Raw genomic sequence first — 19540 nt, forward strand, 5'->3', positions numbered from 1 at the left:
CTTGAACCTCCTGCTGCTAAAGACAGACAAATAATTCACAGACTGATTTGTAAAGGACTATGTTCCTCATAGCGGCAGGGAGCTCAGGATACATCTTACTGTGAACTCGGGAAATAAGAAACACAATGCTCTGAGGTGGACTAAGAAGAATTTTAGAAAAGGCAAGGGTTGATTATGTGATTTAAGATCTCTGAGGACAGCTTCTTGCCTTACATAGCTATCAGTGTAGATCTTGCCCATAAGCCACAATTTTCCCACCTTACAAAACTGAAGTATTGTTGAGTGTCCACAGGACTATATCTACTGAGTTAATTGCAGATTTGTTACTCAAACATGGCTTCTTTTTAAAAAAAAAAAAAAAAAAAAAAATTATATTGATAGTTTTCTTTCTTTAATACCAAACAGTATTGCATATGTTTGCAGATGGTTCTGGTAATATTATATTTTAATGCTCTTTTTATTTAATGCTATTTTAGTGCTATTTTATTTAACGTTTCTCTAAGATGGAAAATCAGGGCATGCAATAAACAATGATTAGAAAATGTCGCAGGAAATAACACTATTAGAAAATTGCATTATAGTTATAATAAGGAAACCGAGACAGTAGACTAAGAAGAATCTAAAATCAATATTGAACTGTAAGGTCAGGTAATTTGATAACATTGTAAGCTGGCCTCAATGTGTTCTCTGTGCTAGAGTGACAAGGCACTTGATTCTTTACCCAGGAGAGCCTGTAATCTAAAACGCTAGACTTGCTGATCTTTGTAGTGATCATATCTGTACGCTAGCCAATATCCCTTTCATGTGGTAAATATTTTACAGCTTTTTTCAGCTCTGAAGAATACTAATAATATTAATATTCAAGCAGAGTGCCTCCCACCTCCCCTTACTGAGGAGGAGTTTAATTTCCCCAGGCAATCTGGTGTATCTATTCTCAGATAAAAACTGACCAAGTGACATAGTCAATTGGTTTGATGCTGAGAAAAACTCAGCTTATTTAGTTTCCTAAATATCCTAGTCCCACTTCAGGAGCTTTATACAACATTACCTTCTGAAGACTGATTTGTGAGTGTCCTTTGGGAGAAGAAGGCAATTATCTTCAGCTTCTGGCATTATTATCTCTCTGTTGACCACTTTTCCACCTGGTAGGACAAATGTCAGACCTACTCAGTATATGGTAACTTAAAATTTTACAGCAGATCAGATCACAAATCAACATGTCTCCTGTGCCTTAAAAATGTGCTCTTGGTCCTGGAAAGGTGTATATACATGGCCAGCTATCTGTGTGTAAGGGGCTGGCAATAATGGAGAGTTCATTATGGCTGCTCACATGCTAAATGTTTAAAGATGTGCTTAAGTGCTTCCTCAATTTAGGTAAAAATGCTTTGAAGAACAGAGCCCAAAATTAGGCTCAGTGAACTCAAAGGAACCACTCACATTCATTGTTTAATATGTATATACACATTTTAAAGCCCTGAGGTCAATGCGTGTATTGACTTGATTCCCTTATGCAGCATAAGAATGTAATGCGGTAAGACTAGCGAACACAGATTCCTTATAGCATGATCTTAAATAAGTACCACACTGAAAGCTCACATTCAGTATGTTTTATTTATTTGTGAATATTAGTTTCTCGCTCCTGCTTTCTTCTCACAAATGACCAGTTATATCTGCTTCTTGGATGTCAGAATAAAAGCAACAATGACATATCTTATTGACAAATGAATATCCTGGATTGAATGTTACGTTGTATCAAAAGTTAAAAGCACACCAACATATACTGCACAAAACGAGCCGAGTGCAAAGCTTTTAAAGTTCTTTCTAAAAAAAAAAAATTATTGATTGTATAAGATTTAACATGAACTTTGCTAGATATCTGAAATGTGTTGGCACCAGGGAACCATCCCACGGTTCTCTGGTGAAATCATCATATGCAGTGGGGTCATAGCAGATGCTGATAAATTACACCATTATCAGCATTGTTTCAACACAGTCAATGGAATTAATGGGCAAAGAATTAGGCTCCACCCTTCAATGTGTACAGAATTTAGTATTCTTACAGTACTATTTAATATGAACATTACAAAAATCTTTATTGATGTCATAAGAATTTTCTGCATGCAGCTACAAGTTCTTAGCATGTGATTTCTTAAACTCACACTGACAGGAATCAGTTGCAGGAAGATGGTAGCAATTTTAAGACAATAGCCTTATGATTAGAAATGTTAAGGTATGTGATCTGCAGATGACTGCATATTCTCAAGGGCAACTGAGACAAAATGTACCGTGGGAAATGGGATAAAGAAACATTAGTGGATAAATAATTGAATTATCTTAGACAACATTTAAATTATACTGTTTCCCAGTGGAAACCACTTTTCTTCATTTAACTGGACACTGCTCAGTTGAATGTTAACAGCTCCCACAAATGTTCCTTTGCTTTTCACAACAAGCTTCAGTACACGGCCTTTGAGCTCTGTGACTTTGTCGTACACAACCTGAAATAGTATATAGTGAAACAGAAAAAACCATATTTATTTGTGAATCTGTTTGACAGGCAATACACTTACTTACTTCAATACAGCATTCAGGATGATGATTACAACTTTGTAATAATTGCTTTAAACTGCCCTCCAGAATTATAAACTACTAACCATGAGCCAAATTCACTCAACTTAGTGAATTTACCTCAGAAATATATTTGACCTTATGTAGTTCATACAAAAGAGATTCTGCCAGCTTAGGCTTGTGAAATCTGCTTACCAAGCATTTATAATTAAATTTGAAACCTATGTTGCTCAATGCTTGAGAAAAAAATACGTATACGTAATTTTCCCTGTGAAAACTGAAACTCTGTCTTAAGCAGAGTGTTGAACTCAAATGTGAAGAAATATCAGATCCTCTGTGAAGTTCACCAGGGAATGACAATACAGTTGATTTTCTGGAGGAGAGATTCAAATGGAGGCTACTCATCATGGACAGCAGCATGACAACATAAGATACGTAATTCTGTAAAAGTGTAGATTATTATAATTTTTAAATATGTTTCCATAGCAGATGTTTTGATAAATGGTATTGCTATTCTGCAAAAATTGGAAAAAAACCCAGGAAAACAGTTTTATGTCAATGTTTTTAACTTATGTATATTGTGTTTGTTACATGTTGCTTAGTAGTGCCTTAAAGCAACTTTATGTTGCCTTGATACGCCTCACAGAGGTGTAGCACATCAATGCACAGTACCTCAGAATTTTTTCTCAGTACTGTGCTTGTGATTAAATCTTGTGCTACATACCAGAATTAAAAAAGATCAAGCCAAAGCAAACCCAAATTTTCTCATAACTAGGACTTCCATAATATTTCATAACTGTTCTAGACCCAACAAACCCACATCATAAAAAAGACAATAATTTTCCTTTGAAAATTGCCTGTATAAATTTTACTATTTCAATACAAATAACTTTATGCATGATTCTGTATGCTAACTGTATCCAAATGTGCCCATTACAAAAATACTTGCATTTTTTAATGGAATCATCAAATATTAAACATGACAGAAAGCTCAGCCCACTCAGTAGAAGTTGTAGATGTGGAACATCTCTGAGATTGGACCCAATTTAGCAAGTGGAACTTACTTACTAAATTTGCCTGTTTCTGTTGCTCAAGAAGTGCTGTTAATACTTCTAAAATTAAATGAGACAGCTTGCTTAGCATCTCTTTAGAAAATCACTAAGGTCTATAGTTTTTAAAATGTCTTTGAAATTACCTCAATACTAGGAGGACACACTGAATTTAATTATGAAATGTTAATGGTGCATTTTCTGAATTTTAAAAAAACAATCATCTTGAGTGATAGGCTAACAAGAATGAGCCGCATTCAGAACAGATTCCTATGTTTCAATCTCTGCATTAATCAAAAACTGCTGAGTGAACTGCATGTGGGTTGATAAAATGTGAAAGAATGCTCTCAGCTAGTTGCAGGCCTGAAAGGTAAGCTTTGTTAAGAGAAGTACATTTAATCTAAAATTTGTATGGCTGGAAATGTTTTTGCCATTTTAGTGGCAATGGAAAATGCTTTAAATTTTAATCTCTCTGTGCAGCTTAAAAAGCAAACACAGGGACATACTGTCACTTCAGGAGAATGGGAAAGTGAAACTGCCTAAAAGGAGTTTGCCATGCAACCTGCTTGGACTGACTGCGCAATCTGAATGCAGTCGGTACATACGGCACTGCTGAAGAAAGGAAAAGTCAGACCGAGCCCCCTCTAGCTTGGATCTCCGTGGGCTGGACTGCTGAGTCCTCTCTGTGCCTCCAGTTTTAAGAAGCAGAAACAGCCATGGGAGATGGCCCTCAGACAGGGATAGAGTTTATAAAGGTTCAGCCCCAGCAACGTTCCCCATCCTGAGTGGCAACAGAAAGGCGGTTCTGAACTTCACGCGTGAACCCAGCAAGCACAAAATTGTTGGTTCTCCCAGACACCCTAGCCGGCCTCGGCTGCCCCCGTGGGACCCCAGAGTGATTCTGTCTGCAGTGCAAGCTGCGGGGTGCCGCAGCGAGCGCCAAACAGGCACGGCATCGGGCTGCTCTGGCAGCAAGCGCCAACAGATGGGACACGGAGCTCTCTGGGGTAGGGGGGTAGTCGCTGCTGTGGGGATGCATGGCCACTGCCACAGGTTGGGGGGGAAAGAAAAACTATCCCCCTCACTCTTTTTAACTGGATTTTACTAGAAAGGTCTTACCAGGGAGCAACATTTCCTTTCCCATTTAGAAACCTTTGGAAATCATAGTTTGGGACAGCTGTCATGAAATTTGCACCTGGTGCTTTTCAGTTTTGATGTTTACTGTGCCTATTTCACCAAGAATGTATGTGAATTAAAATAAAGTACCATAAAGGATAATATAATTCAGAATAAACCTATGGTTTGATTACTGAAGTGATATTAGTGTTACCATAGAAAGGTGCCTTGTTTCTTTGCAAATATATTAAAGACATAGTCTTCAGCTATTGCTTGAAATCACCAAAAAGTGTACATGTAAGCTGTAAGAGCTAAGAAATCTTCAGTACAGTGGATCACAACAGGCGTGAACTGGGGTAAAAAACAACTTTCAATCTTTGGACAAAAAAAAGCTTTAAGCTTTGAGCAATGACAGACCTTGCAGTGCAGGGTGGGCGGTTTTCAAATGATCCCAATAAACTGTTTCTAAAATGGTACTGCAAATTCAGCTGGAGCAAGGTATATATCATCAGGATGTAGGGACAAAAGAAAGGTCTGAAGATAGCTGAATTAGTATGTGGATAAAACAAAAGCCACCTGCCAGAATTTCATAATCAAAACAGTTAAATCCTGAAATGACTGTGTAGTAAGAATATGTGCCTCCCATTTATACAGCTAGATCAAATGGAGGTGAGTTATACATGGCCATGCAGCAAATCAGTGGGACAGTTAGGGCTGGAATTCAAGTATTCCTGGCTCCAAAAAGAGAAGCACTGTTGACCTACAGGAGTCTAATGACATTTTAATCGCAAATGCAGGACAGTTGCTTCTCCTTAGGTAGCCAGGGCACAGTTCCTAGATTTGCTCTTAATTGTCCAAACTAGCTGTGAGGCACGGTGCTGCCGGGAGCGGCTGTGGCTGCTGGTGCAGCTCCCCTCCTCCCCCTCCATCAGGCTTGCTTGCGCCGTTCTGGTTGTCGCAGGCCGGTGTCCCCTCTGCTCCGAGGGCAGCTGCTGTAACACTTGACAGACTGATGTGGCCCAGGTATATTTGCTCGCATTGGCTGCACCCCAAGGGCAGGGTGGAGAGAGTTGCCTCTTGTTCTGGCTTCTTTACGGCAATGCACACTCTGCTTTGTCTCGGAGGTTTGCTCATTTCGTGGGCGCGCATGCCTGCAAGGACTCACGAGACAAGCTGAGGACAACTGAGACCTTGAAGCATGTCTCAGGGCAAATGCTACACATACGAGCAAGACCCCAGTGCAGTTGGTTCTGGCCATTGCAACTTTTCTTGGCAAGATTTTAAACTTAAATCATTCAGATTTATTTTCAACTGTTTTACTTTCTTAATTTTCACTAAACTACTCTGGAACCTCCCAAGTAAGTCTTATTTATTCCTAACAGTGGTATATAAGCAGGTATGTTATTCTTTTTCCCTTTACACAGCATTCCATTCTTCTGTGTTCTTTCTCCTCTTCTCAACCATCATTTTTAATGCAGTGTTATACCAGTGTGAATGCAACAAACTCCAAAATCCAAATAAAGGAACAAGAGAAAAAAGGAGTGCTTGTTAAAAGCGACTCCAAAACATTTGGCATAGTTCATTCTATTGTCAGCCCTCCTGGACTTTCACATCTTTACTCTCACACACACGAGTAAAAATCAAAAATAAAATGTACTTTTGTGAGGCTGATAATTTGCTGTAGGCAGTCATAAGCAATAAAAGTATAAAACTAAAACAAAAAATACCCAAGAGAAGCACATTTCAGAATTTTCTCAGTCTCGAACACAGAGAGAAATTAATATACAGCTTCCTTCCAGCCATTTGGCTTTAATAAAAACTTATGAACTCATAAAAAAGGCTAGTACATTTCTGTACACAGCATTTTGGACAGTAACTAACTTAAAAGACAGCTGACATATTTTTAGTAGTTTTTCTTCCCTGGGGCAGCTTCTGCCTCAGTCTACCGGCCTTGGATAGAAAATGCATACAGAATGATATCACATATGGAAGAACAGAGCTGCTAACAGCACAAGCATCAGGTTTGAAATGTCGAAGTTCAATGGAACCATATGTCCCCACTGCGATTAGCAGTTCCTGGTGAAAAAGACTGAGCATCTGTGAAGAAGGCTGTAAGTATTGAGTAAAGGCTATTAAAGTTTTAATGGAATTTCTCTTAACAGCAATGGAATGCTCCTTAACCACAATTAAATCTCCTCCCAGTGACTACTGTTTGACTGCAGACAGGATTTTGGATTTTCTTGCATTCAACTTGATCTAATAATGATTAAAAAGATAATTGTCTTCCAGTGTTGCTGGCTGGTTCTTGTCTGTAGTCCATTTTGGATACTTTACAATGAATGTTATTATATAATCATATTATATTTCTTTGCTTTAAGTATCCCTCAAATGTAAAGGAATTTCTTTAGATAGGTCAGTTAGACTCATTCCGCTGTCTCTTTGATTGCAAAAAAAGGAAAGAACATAACAAAAAAGTAAAGCCTAGTTCTCTGTTATGCCACTGCAGAACCATAGGGAGGGAAATTTGTCTCAGGTGTTAGCAGCAATACTGCTCGAGGAGCCTACTTACAGAAGTGCTGGAAGTCACCAGTGTAAGTAGGTAACTTTTGTAATCAAACAGATGTGGGAAAAGAAAAAGAAAAATATTAAAACTCCAGGACTGGGAAACTAGGAGATAAGGACTCAGCTGATTACCTGAAGCTTCATCATATCTTATCTATGAAACAGGGTGGTGTGGTAATATTTTCCATGCCTTCTACTTTAAAGCCTGCTCAAAGTGCATTTGTAAATTGCTTTGAGATCTTTCTTTAGGAGATTTGTTATATGTAATAATTATAATCTCCAATCCCACCTACCGTTTGAATCTCATCTGCCCTTACAAAAGAATATAGTTGTTTATGCCACTTCCCATTCTGTCGTAAATGTTTCTCCATACAAATGTTTCTTTTCACCCCAGGGGCACAGCACTTCAGTGGTGTGTGAAATAATTATATATGGCTGTGAACTGCTAGCATTTTGACATAAAAAGAACTGGGCTATTTATTACTGTGTTATCATTTAGGACAGTGACAACCAATTTGGCTGTCTGTTTTCAAATGTGAATTTGAATAACAGCATCCATTCAATTAGTACTTTTCATGTTGTTGTACAAATTTGCATGCAAACCAGCCTAGGTTTTGGTGCAATGATGCTTGGTCTCATTTGGCTCACATGTAACTGTGGTTATGGTGTAGGATAGAGCAGTGTGAACAATCCAACTGCTTTCCTGAAGAGAGAGACATATCAAGACCATTTCACTTCTGAGAAAGATGCAAAGCAGAAGATCGTCCCCATTTGTCGTTCAGTTTACGATATGTTCCTTCTTTTTGATTGTACTCATGGTAACAGCTCTAAATGCTGTGTTGTTATTTTATTTCAAGAGTGGGCAAAGAAAATCAAACAAGTAAGAGATGGTGGAAGAAAGCGAATGGTACTCACAATTTCATTGTAAGTAGGGTCAGAGCTTTTTGGAGCTGTTCTTGTTTTCCTTCGACTGACCTCATCAGGATCCGGCAGAAGATAAAATTCAGCATGAGCACTTGGGGCAGAGCCATCTGGGAGGTGCTGAAAAACAAAACGGTCATAAATATGAATGCCCATGTTCTAGCAACAAAAACAAATAAAAAGTACAAAAGAAATCTGGACTTTAAGCAGACACAGAAACATGTTACATTCTCAGTATTCTCTTGGATAAATGAGAGTGCTAGTGCAGTAAACAACAGGAATTCTTAGAATTCAGTTTAATATTGAATCAGGAAAATAGAAATGAAATAATACAAGAACACGGCAAAATTGCCTCTCTTTAATATTTTACGTTCTGATAGAAAAACCCTTAAGCTTCAATCTACTTTAACTCAGCTTAATCTGATACAAAGTCTAGCCCTTCCATTTTCCAGAGCAATGCATAGAAACTGGATTCTAGCCAGTAAGCTCCTATTGATTTTAAACCCTAGGTAGCAGTGCTGATGCTGGGGAGAAGTGATTGTTTCCAAGGGTGTTTCATAAAGCATATTACTATAGAAGAGCCAGGACCATTTCCTGCAGCAATACGGGCAGAACAGGATTCTTATAATAACAGTCTTTCCGATCTCTCCCATCTCACAGCTGCAAACTCTCTTTAATTTTCCAGTTCAGGCTACCTAATGATATTCCAGATATTCCATCTTATGGGAGCTACTCGAAATCAGAGCCAATCTATTAACTAGGCTCAGTCATTCGCTAATGTTGGTGGGTGAAGAGTTTTTTGATTACTGCTGAACAGCTGTAAGGTTATTCCTAAAGCAACATTACAGTTACTCAGAAAACACGTTGGTAGTATGAGAGGCTTTAAAAGAACACACAAGAAACATAATAATGAAAAACTATGAAACAGGCATCTTGCCAGCATATGTCGCTTGGTGCTTAGCTTATAATTCAGCAGAAAACTTTGTGTTGGTAACACAGTATACAATCAGAAAGCACAAAATGGGGCATATCAAAATATCAGTAATTTTAATCGTATTATCAGCATTTTAGGCAGCAAGTTTACCTGACAGCTCATAAGCAGTCCGGTGACAGGATGCAAATGAAAATGCAGGCAAAAAGAAGAGATCTTAAAATGTTTGGAACCGATGAACCCAGAGCATTACACAGCCAGTTGCATTTATATTTCACATTGTAATTTTACCTAGCTCAGAATAAAGTCGTTTCTCAGATTTTGATTATTCACAGTATGTGTCTAGAAATACGAGGCTTTCTACAGGCATTATCAACAACATATCCTTGTGACAGGAGAAACCGCTGGTGTCCTAGCAATAAATAACTTCTCTATTGGGAAGAAAAACAGTGCTTGTCTGTGTGTAAGCAACCAGTTCTTTCACAACGAATCTCTGGTTTTTGTTATCTGAAATGATCCTTCAAGGCAAATGACGTGGTCAACTGCAAAGCTTATTATTGCTATCATTAACACTACACAGCATCAAAGGATGCGCTACTCAAATCATTACATATTGTCAGCACTATGTGAACAATTAATATTACTATTGCTAAGCTCCCCGAAGTACATCTGATTTAAAATATACATGGGATTTAGATAGATGGGATTCAACGGCCAAAATGAGAATGCCATTAAATGGCAGTGAAACTAACAGGTATTTTCCTAGGACAGAGTACCATATTGTTAACACAGGATTTATAATTTACACTGTCCATTTGAAAGCCCATCTCTGTTGATCTAGGACTATACCAAAACTTCAATCAAGGATTACAATAACAGTAAAATCAACAGTCTCTTTAAAAATCTTTCTCCTTAGAAAGAAATGTAGCCATAAATACCAGTCCAAGCAACCAGGATCCTAACTGTAATCAAGCCCTACCCTCCTCGATGAATAGATAAGCATCCCTGTAACCTGAAGATCAACAGATTTTAGTTTTTTCAGGCCAAAAAGGGAATATGGTTAAAAAAAAAAGAAAAAGGGGGGTCATTCTTGTAGAAGACCTTATCAGCTCAACTGCTGAGGCCCAGCACAACGATCTTCACCATCTCAAGCATGGAAATACAATAGAGGGAGAGTTCTGTAAAATGTCAGGCTTTATAAATCATCCCAGCAGCGTATTACCTAACCAGGACCCATGTCAGAGCTAATTTTATAAGTTGAGGTCAGCAGCAGCTGCAAAGGGCACGGGGCTGAGGAGCCCAGATGGTAGGTAATGGGCTACAACGCTAACGGAGAGGACAGCTGCATCCCTGCGGTTCTGCTCCCCTTGGAGCTGCTGAGACAGGACAGGGTGTAGTCACAAGCGCTGTGCCCCACTGCACACCTCAGGACAGCAAAGGCACAGATCACGGCAGTGTCATTTGCATTTGAAACAGGCTCAGCCTGACATTCACCTGCCAGGGAAAGAATCCAAGCTGATTGCAGTGTGATTGTTTAACAGGATCCGGGTATCCAGAAGCGCATGCGATGAATCAAAAAAAAGTCAGATAAAATTGTCGCTACACCTTTGAGTTGCTCCTTGTACCCTGCTAGCAACACTGGCACGTTATCTAGCCTTCAGCCAGCTAACCTTCCTCCGTCAGCCGACTCCTCCCAAAATCTAAGGAAGGACCTTCGCAGCAGTGCTGTGGCCATACGAAACATGGACAGAAAACTACTTCCTTGCTGTGCCTTTGAATGTAGCTAAATACATGGTGAAAGAGGTGAGTGGGAGGAGAGGGTCAAGACAGAAAATCAAAAAAGAGAATATTTTAGTGATTCAGAGAAGAAAACTCAGGGCAGAGCAGTTGCTGTGGGGGTTTTTCAGAACTAAAACAAAGCCACTTTTCATGAATAGTAGCAATCAGTAGCCAGACTGTTAGAGGCAATTTAAACTGCAGCCACCTGAATTCCAACTAGAGATCTTACTTCTGGTTCTTGGGTGTTGGGTTTTTTTCCCCCCTGCTTTACAGATAACATTTTCCCACTTCATCTTCCCTTGCTGAGGAAAGGCAAACAGGCCACTCCAAATTCCACAACTGTCCCATTTTTCCACCTGCAGTGTCACTGTTATGCCATCAAGCCATCAAAAAGCTTCAGCTGAGCCCTCTTCAAAAGCCAGATTACATCTTCCACGGCTCAGCTGCCCTCCCCTGCCTCCTGATATGACACAAAACATCTAACGAGGGGCTCTAACTCTTAAAAAGGCTGTGTCCTACTACCCACTCATCATTCAAAACGACCGAGGAAGAGCAGGCATAAATCAGCCGTGGCTTTCCAGGAGCGGAGTCCGGGTAGCTCGTATGATGAGTTTGTGCTGGCTTCCCTTTTGATTGGCACAGTAGCTGACTCTTTCTTGGGAAGAGCCCACCTCACTGAAGGATTTCTTGAGACAAGACTTGCAATGGCCATGGAAGGAGCTGTACTTTGCTAGACCCTCCCCACCAGGGACAAAGCTGTATCTTGGCAGTTTGGCAATCATAGCGCAAAAGCAAGAGCGTGATTAACACGGCAGAAATATCTTTTTAAATCTAAAGTAGCTGAAATTTGAAGTAAACTGTTTTATTAAGACAACTGATATGACAGGCAAAAATCCCAAGCTTTCAGGTAAACTAGTCCATCCTCAGGCTGTCACATGTGAGTTGAGCATTTTTTTGAATAAAGGAGAATATAGAAAACATCAGGCTTTTTTTTCTTTCTAGAGATGATGTCTTCCGTCGTATTACAGTGTCACATTTAGTGAGCAAAACCCTGCATTATCCTTTCAGTTCTAACTCAGACTGCATTGGCACATTTATAAACTTAGGTGAACATGAAGAATATCTGACCTAAACACCAGTCTCATTTGCACCAAAGAATATCTGTTCTAGTGGGTCCATCATAAACGCAAAGATTTCTACCAGACTTATGAGTAATTCTGAAATCCAGCAAAACACCCTTTTGTTATTATTAATGGATCAAAAATCACTGACTTCTGTCCACAGTCCAGGCCAGAAGGAAAATCAAAGGGTACCTTGGGAATGCCATTTTGCACTTTAACTACTCTGCAAAACCTTTATAGCTTGAATGTACTTCTGATCAAGCAAACAGAAAAAAACAAAGTTTTACATTGAACTCTATTTATGTTTAATTCCGTAGTCATTTCATTAACACCAAAAGAAAGGATGTTTACTTCCTTTAAAAGAAGTTACTCCCAATTGAAATTACTCTCTTAAATCTTTGATTGTGTATGCTTGTAAATAAATTCAAGCTATAAAAATCTGTAAAGCTGGAAAGTATAAAACCAAGTTCCCAACAGAAATGCCATAGCTCTCCTTGCTCTGCCTATAGAACAAAAACAAACCAGTGATTTTGATCTGCCAATAAAAAAATTTGAGTTGAATTTAGGAGCTGACTCCTTGTGCTTTCTTCAAATACGAACAAACATGACTGAACAATTTTCTCAGAGAATGACCTCCCTACTTGACCTTGATAGTGACTGATGTTTTTAAGGAACTCAGTTACAACTGCCTGTGTATATATCTAAAAAAGTAGTTTATTTTTGAAATGTTACTTTCTTCTAAAGTCAGGCAGAAGGTGATGAAAATATTTAAGAATGAGGGGGAGTGAGGGAGAGGAAATAATACTCTGGATTTACTTCTCTCCACATCTGTAATTCAATACAGAAAAGCTAATACAGACATGTATCTGTTATGGCTGTGTTCCATTTTTCACTCCAATTTTATTTTCCAAAACCAAAAAAGTATTGATATTTACTTACAGAAACCCACATAGATAGGTTATGTCCTATGTAATTTAATTTTAAATATACTAGCTGTAGCTGGGAAATAATGGATGAAATTAAATTAATTTTTCCACAAGAATTACATTATCCTAATTACTTTTCTCCCTTGATCATTACTAACTAACCATCCACAACTCTCCTTAAAGATGGATTCTTTGTTAGCATTATGAGAGGCCTAACTACTTCAAAATTTGCCATATATTAAACTATGCAATTTAGCAGCCAATATGAATATTGGGCCTTACTCATACGAATTTTAAGAAAAGTTTTATGATTTTTAAAAAATGCACTTTTGGGATACTTTATTGTAAAAGCTTTGTAAAACTCATCTCTTCCTAAATGACATTGATTTTTTTTTTAGGTGACTGTTGCCTCAAATTTAAATCATGTCATCAGTTTCTTAGTGTTAGACATGAAGATATTTTTCTACCTTTTGTCCTAGAGTGAAACAGATTGATGGCTCCTGAGCATTTGATAGTTCCAGCTGCTGTTCTCCTTTTCCCATTTTTCATTTTCAACCATCATGACAAAAAAAAATGATCAAAGGTAACTTGCATTAACTAATACCACCTTTCCTCCTCTCTATATAACTCCCTTTCTTCCTCCAATATTAATTTCCTGAACATTTTCAAATCTCAGTTGCTTTCTTTGCCCTCTTCAATGAAAAAAGAAATCCAGGCTTTAGAAAGGCTCCCACTTCAGCTACTGCCCCCAAATAAAATAAAATAAAAAAAAAAAAAAAAAAAAAAAATTTGTTCACTTTGTCCAGTAGCTCTAACTCTCAGTTTTCCTATCCTTTACCTTCATCTTGTGTTTTTCTCTTACATGCAGTGCATGAGAATTTATTTTCTACATAGTGAAGAAAGGACCACAAAATATTCCTTAATGTTTAATACTGAGATACCCTTACATCTTTAAAAAACATATCACTATATCAAATGGTTAGAAAAAACCTTCACAGCTACAAAGCAAAATGTTTATATATTAAGTGTAGACATGAGGCAGATTTCATTATTATCCAATGAAGGAGGATTAGAAAAAATTCCACAGAAGAAATCAGCCTTGCACCCCAGTAACCTGTATGAATTACTAGCTGCCTCTTGACTAAATTAAAAATAGCAAGAAATGTGGAAAAGCCATTAGTGCTGCTACATTGTCTTTCACTTTCTCTGAGTCCCTGTGTAACTTAGCAGAGAAAGGCTAAACCCTGTCTTTGTAAGCTGCAGCTTAATTAACAAATACAGCCTCTGCCTTAGAAAAAGATAATATCCTCTGGGCTAATTCTAAATTTAAAGAGCCGAGAAAATAATCAGCACTAAGACAATGATATTACAAAGCAAGAGGTTCCTTCCGAAACAGATTAATAAGATATATAAACCTTCAGGACAAACATGATTGCTGTGTGAATGGGCGGTTGATTCTTACTTCATAAATCCTAATGTGGGACTGAAGACCCTTCCTTCTTTTTCCTTTGAGCTCTGCATATCCCAAAGCACTGAACACCTCTATTCTACTCTGCTACTAAGCTGTTAGTTTTCCTGCCACAAAATATTTTCAAATTACTTCAAAGAAAATTCAAAATAAAATCACGTTTGCAGTAATTAAATAATAATTACAAAAGAAGATAATCCACTGTATCGCTATGGTGCACCCTGCACTGTCTGCTATTGGCAAGACAAAAGAGAAAAGCAACCGGCCAGAAGTGATTGCACAAATAAGGGATTTTTTCCCAAACAACTGTTTTTTTCACCTAAAATTTGAAAACATTTAACTGCTTCTCTGCAAGATAAGTTTTACTTTATTATATTTTCTGATCCCAGTTTTTTCCCCCCTCTTCTCTGTGAGCAACTTCATTCCTATTCCTAACTTCTTTCCTATCTCATGCATGCATCCAGCTATATACATAAACAGAGAAGACACTCTGTGACAGAGGTCACTGGCATGGACGTCACTGACAAAGCAACAAAAAAAGAAATGCAGCTTATCTCAATTTAATGCAGGGAAATAAAAAGATATGTTGTTTCGGAACAACATATATTTTGTTTCAGGGAAGTTCTGGAAAGCATTTTTTGAGCAGGCACTTTCTACCTTTCAGAAATCTGGTGGCATCAGCGGTGTCAGTGGAGCAAGCCTTCAGATGGCTTTGTCATTTACTATGATAAAAATGCAGAGGTGCTCTATCTGTGTTATTGATTTGAATCTCTAAATATGGCTTATGCACTTTGTGCCGTCCAATACCTTCAACATCCTCATCAACCTGCCTGTTCTGCATGTAGCCTGTCAGTGCACCAAATGGGCGAGCAGTGGGTGCTGTTAATTCACGAAAAAGCAGTGCTTTTGTCACTGTAGTTTATTCCAGCCTTTGCTCTCCAAATGAAATACGGCATTTTGGCAAAAAAAGCACGAAGTTTTATTGGTTCAGCTTAGTTTGTACTAGAGTAGCAAGGACTTGTGCAGTCTAGCTGTTAAAAGACAGTACGCTGCATTCCTAACGGGGAGAACTATGCTGGCAAAAACAGGGTCTAGAGCTGTCCTGAGTCACAACATCTCTAAAAGGTGAGCCAACTAACACGCTACAAGGTCTCCTGGCTGTCCCATGGGAAAAACTAACCCTCAGTCACTGAGATGGAAGGAAAGCTTCACAGCTAACGCACTGCAACAAACACACCAGTTCTGGGCAAAAATGTCAAGGTGTTGACCTATCCCGGTGTATACGTGAGGTAGGTATGTAAGTTCCCAGTAAAGTCAAAGCAGATCTCTGTAATGCTGTCAAGGAGGGAGGCCAGAAAGAGATTCAACTCATCATATTGTGAACATCTCCTGGCTTGGCTTAGTTAAATTGCCCACAGATTGGTGTCTGGCATCATTTGAGACACATAAGATGCTTAAGATATCTGCAAATCAAACAAGATACTTCATGGTACTCAAAACAGCCATGATCAGGCAACTGAATTCCATCACATCATATATGTATGCATCTTAGTTTCAAACTGAATCCCACTCCAATTAGACCAAGGCACACAGACAGTGGGATTTTTTGAAATGAACAAGTATTATTTGTTAAATATTTAACAAAACCATTTTTTTTTCTTGTAAGGAGAAAGACAGCTCTGGGAAACAGGCTACATCCCAAAAGATTCAGGACTTCCTAAGAACTATGTAAAATGCTTCTCATCTGCTTCAGTCATTTGAGAGAAAAGCCCATCTAACTCTGCTTACAATGAAGTAAATAAAATGAAAGCCGGCCTGTGATACCCAGAAGGTCATAAGGGTTTCCCTTTGAAGCCTTTATTTCTATAGAGCTCTGAATCCAGAATCAAACACTTTCAGAAAAATGAAGAAAGGAACTGAGACGTAGCTCTGATGCCCTGTTTAAAAAGAGTATTATTTATTGTCCTGATGATCCAGAAAGAGCTGTATATTAGGATAGATACAATCCCAAATGAAATGGGGAAGAGTCTGTGCAATTACGTGACTATAACTGTCAGGTAAAACAGGCTCATGCCTTCTACTAACCATCGGCAGTAGCAGACAAGGAGGGCTAGAACTTAGGTCCAGCAAGTAATGATACAGCTTTGTGTGTGTTTACTGTTTCTGAATTAACAAAAAAGAAAAAGATGTCTTAGAATGGCTTGTGTCCCTCAGTCTAGCGCCTGAGCTCTTGACACCCCTCTAATACTTCACCAGTGCTCAGGACTAGATCACTGGGTGCTCCACATGGCAGCATGTGGGTATAAAATGTTACCAAGGCTGCAAAAATAATATAAAAGAAGGTGACTGTATAACCAGAAGTGCAAATGTATCAAATGCACAACTCCCAATAAAAGATTTGAGCAAGACTCACATAGAAGTTTTTTTCCGAATGAGGAGGTGACAAGATATGTTCTAGATTCCTGAACCACATGCTGTATTGCTATCTTTCCGTCATTTAAACTATGCTTTTTTGCATAGATGAAAGAAATCAAGGCTCAGTCATGCTTTAAAATTATATTATTCTATGGATAAGCAACATTGGTGCAGGGCATAGAATACAGAGAGCAGATTTCATCAACAGATCTCTGAAGCTTTTATTCCAGAATTACCACCAAGCCTGTAAAGAAGATAAATGCCATTGCTTTCAACTGTGTACTATTGTTGTGCTTGGAACATTTAATTTTCAGAGGAATATTTAGTCGCAGAGTCTATGACACTGGCTGAGGTAAGACTGATCTAGTTTGGACCCTTAGAAACATAGATCCCAGAATTTCTTCTCTCTTTGATAAAGCACAGGGGAGAACAAATTCTTAAGAAAACATCCACATTTCGCTTTTCTTTTGAAATCACTCAGGATTAACACCATTGCTGCCTGTTAGAGGGCATGAAAGAAAATTAGCCTTTGAGAAAAGAAACACAAGCAAATGCTGTTGTTTTGGTTCTATCTTTTTGTCACATACATATTGTTTTCTTTCCTTGCCTAGGCACAGATAGTAAGTGAATATAAAAATGCATAAAGAAATAGTGACACTATTATCTGTGTCTTCAGCCTGCACTATTTTTCTTCTCAATTTCTTAATTAGTTAAAAAAGTCTGTTTATGCCTGATCCAGACTATTTTTAATTTCTCAAACTGCACAGAGCTCCCTCCACTTTTCTTTAGATTATTCTACAGCTTGCCATCTCCCTTTGTAAGAAAGCATTTCATTATATGATGCATGCAATTTCTGCTCCTTAATTACCTCTCATTACTTCTACTTATGCTCTTGCTCAATGTCCGAAATAATTCCTCTTGAACCTTGCTGTCTTCTGCCTTAAATATTTGCACAATTGACTCGTGTCCTTGTTAGTTTGTTCTTAGCTAAGTTAAGTTTTAGTAACAATAAATCACTCTTGAAGAATCAATCACTCCCAAGTAACCCTACACAGAACTGTTCTTTGAACTCATATTCCAGTTCTAAAAAAAAGTCCTGAGAGAAATATTTTACTATCAAAGCCTTATAAAGATGAACTACTTTGTTTCTGCACCATGACAGCAGGATCTGGCCTTTCTCATTGGCATCTCTCATAGCAACCTCATGTCTTACCATTTGCTTGTTTTATCTTCACATTACTGTGGGATATAGATCTATACCTCCCTGAGGAAATACTTTTCATTTGTCCAAGCTGGTTGTAGGGTTCTGGAAATTACTTTTATTCTCTTGATCTTGCTCTGTCTCCACTATTATTTTTAATGATTTCTTCATTTGCAACCAGTGGCAAATTTAATTTACGTTCACCTTCATCTCCCAGATCACTAATATTAAACAAAGCTCACTGTTTGTTGTTTTTTTTTTTTCTTATTCAGCACATATGAACTATGTAGGGAATTACTTATTTAAAAATTAGCAGTTAGAATTTAGAGCTGAGACAGTACTGCAACTGTGACAGATTAAAGGGTTTAACAAGAAATAATAACACAACTTTCTGTACAACATATTTGTCAAACATCTTTCATAACAAATATGTTGGAATCCAACAATAATGCCTGTGCCACAAAAACAGACCTCATCTCTTCCCAGTTTAAACTACTGCTGAGTAGTAGCATCCTGTGTTTAAAGGTGTTCAGCTAATTTTCAGTCCAAAAAGAGAACATAGTCTATGTAAGCTAATTTGCATTCATTTTTAAAGTAAAAGCATTTCCTATGAATATAAAATTAAATTCACATTCTTTATAAGCTAGAATTAGTACAAGAGCTTTCTTTTCATGGCTTTTTCTTCTGTTTTTTTTGTGCCAGTCTAGAGAGAACTCCATCTGAATGTGTTACCTCCCTCCATCAGCCAAACTGCTGATTTCATTCTGTCACCGATACTTTCTGAATAACTTTTGTTCAGCTCAAAGAGATTTTTCCACTTGTTTTCCATTCCTGGATGACTGGCCAGGCTTGGCCGACCTATGCAACTTCTTCCCAATCCCTGTTGGCTGATCCGTGGGCTGCAGTAAAGAAAGCAGGATACATTCATAATATTCTGAAAGGATAATGTGGCTTTTTGTTTAATTGGCAGGCATTGCATTGCTGGCAGGTAATATATTTTCCATTTAAATCTATATAATGATATTCATAAAGTGTAAAAGTTAGTGGGCCCATGAGACAAATGATGGGAACCAACTAAGACTGAACAAAAATCCCCACCCCTTGCCCACCTCAAGCTAGAGACAAAGCCCAGCAAAGGCAGCGGAGCATCTACCTGTACTGTACATGGGAACTTCCCTACAGCCGTGCACCTGCAGGCTTAGAAATAGATTTCATCGCCGTGGTTTAGGGAAAGCTTGGCTCTCACCTTTCTTCCCAAAGCATTTAAGCCATCACATCTCTCAAACATTTTTGGAAGCAATTTGCACTCGGGTGGTATAGGACACGAAATAGAAAGAGGCTGGATATCTGTGTAAGCCTAAAGCTGATTACTAATTCATCACCCACATATCAGCTACCCCAGAATCACTAATCACCAAGAGTGGTACATGACAGCTTCAGAGCTTTTATAAAAGGAAAGCTGGAAGTAGTTTTGGAAAGTACT

General features: G+C 38.2%; 1 protein-coding gene across 1 annotated transcript in view; it reads right to left on the reverse strand.

Moving 5' to 3' along the window:
* Window positions 1–2345: 2345 nt before the first annotated feature.
* PIK3C2G (phosphatidylinositol-4-phosphate 3-kinase catalytic subunit type 2 gamma) overlaps window positions 2346–19540 on the reverse strand; it is a gene marked incomplete at both ends in the record, with an annotated part of 201175 nt that continues 183980 nt past the window's right edge. The window contains 2 exons of the mRNA XM_082311225.1: window positions 2346–2498; window positions 8211–8336. Coding sequence (XP_082167351.1) covers window positions 2346–2498; window positions 8211–8336 — 279 coding nt within the window. The remainder of the gene's footprint in view (window positions 2499–8210; window positions 8337–19540) is intronic.

The sequence above is a fragment of the Platalea leucorodia genome, assembly GCF_965183815.1.
Source record: "Platalea leucorodia genome assembly, chromosome: 4".
NCBI lineage: Eukaryota > Metazoa > Chordata > Aves > Pelecaniformes > Threskiornithidae > Platalea > Platalea leucorodia.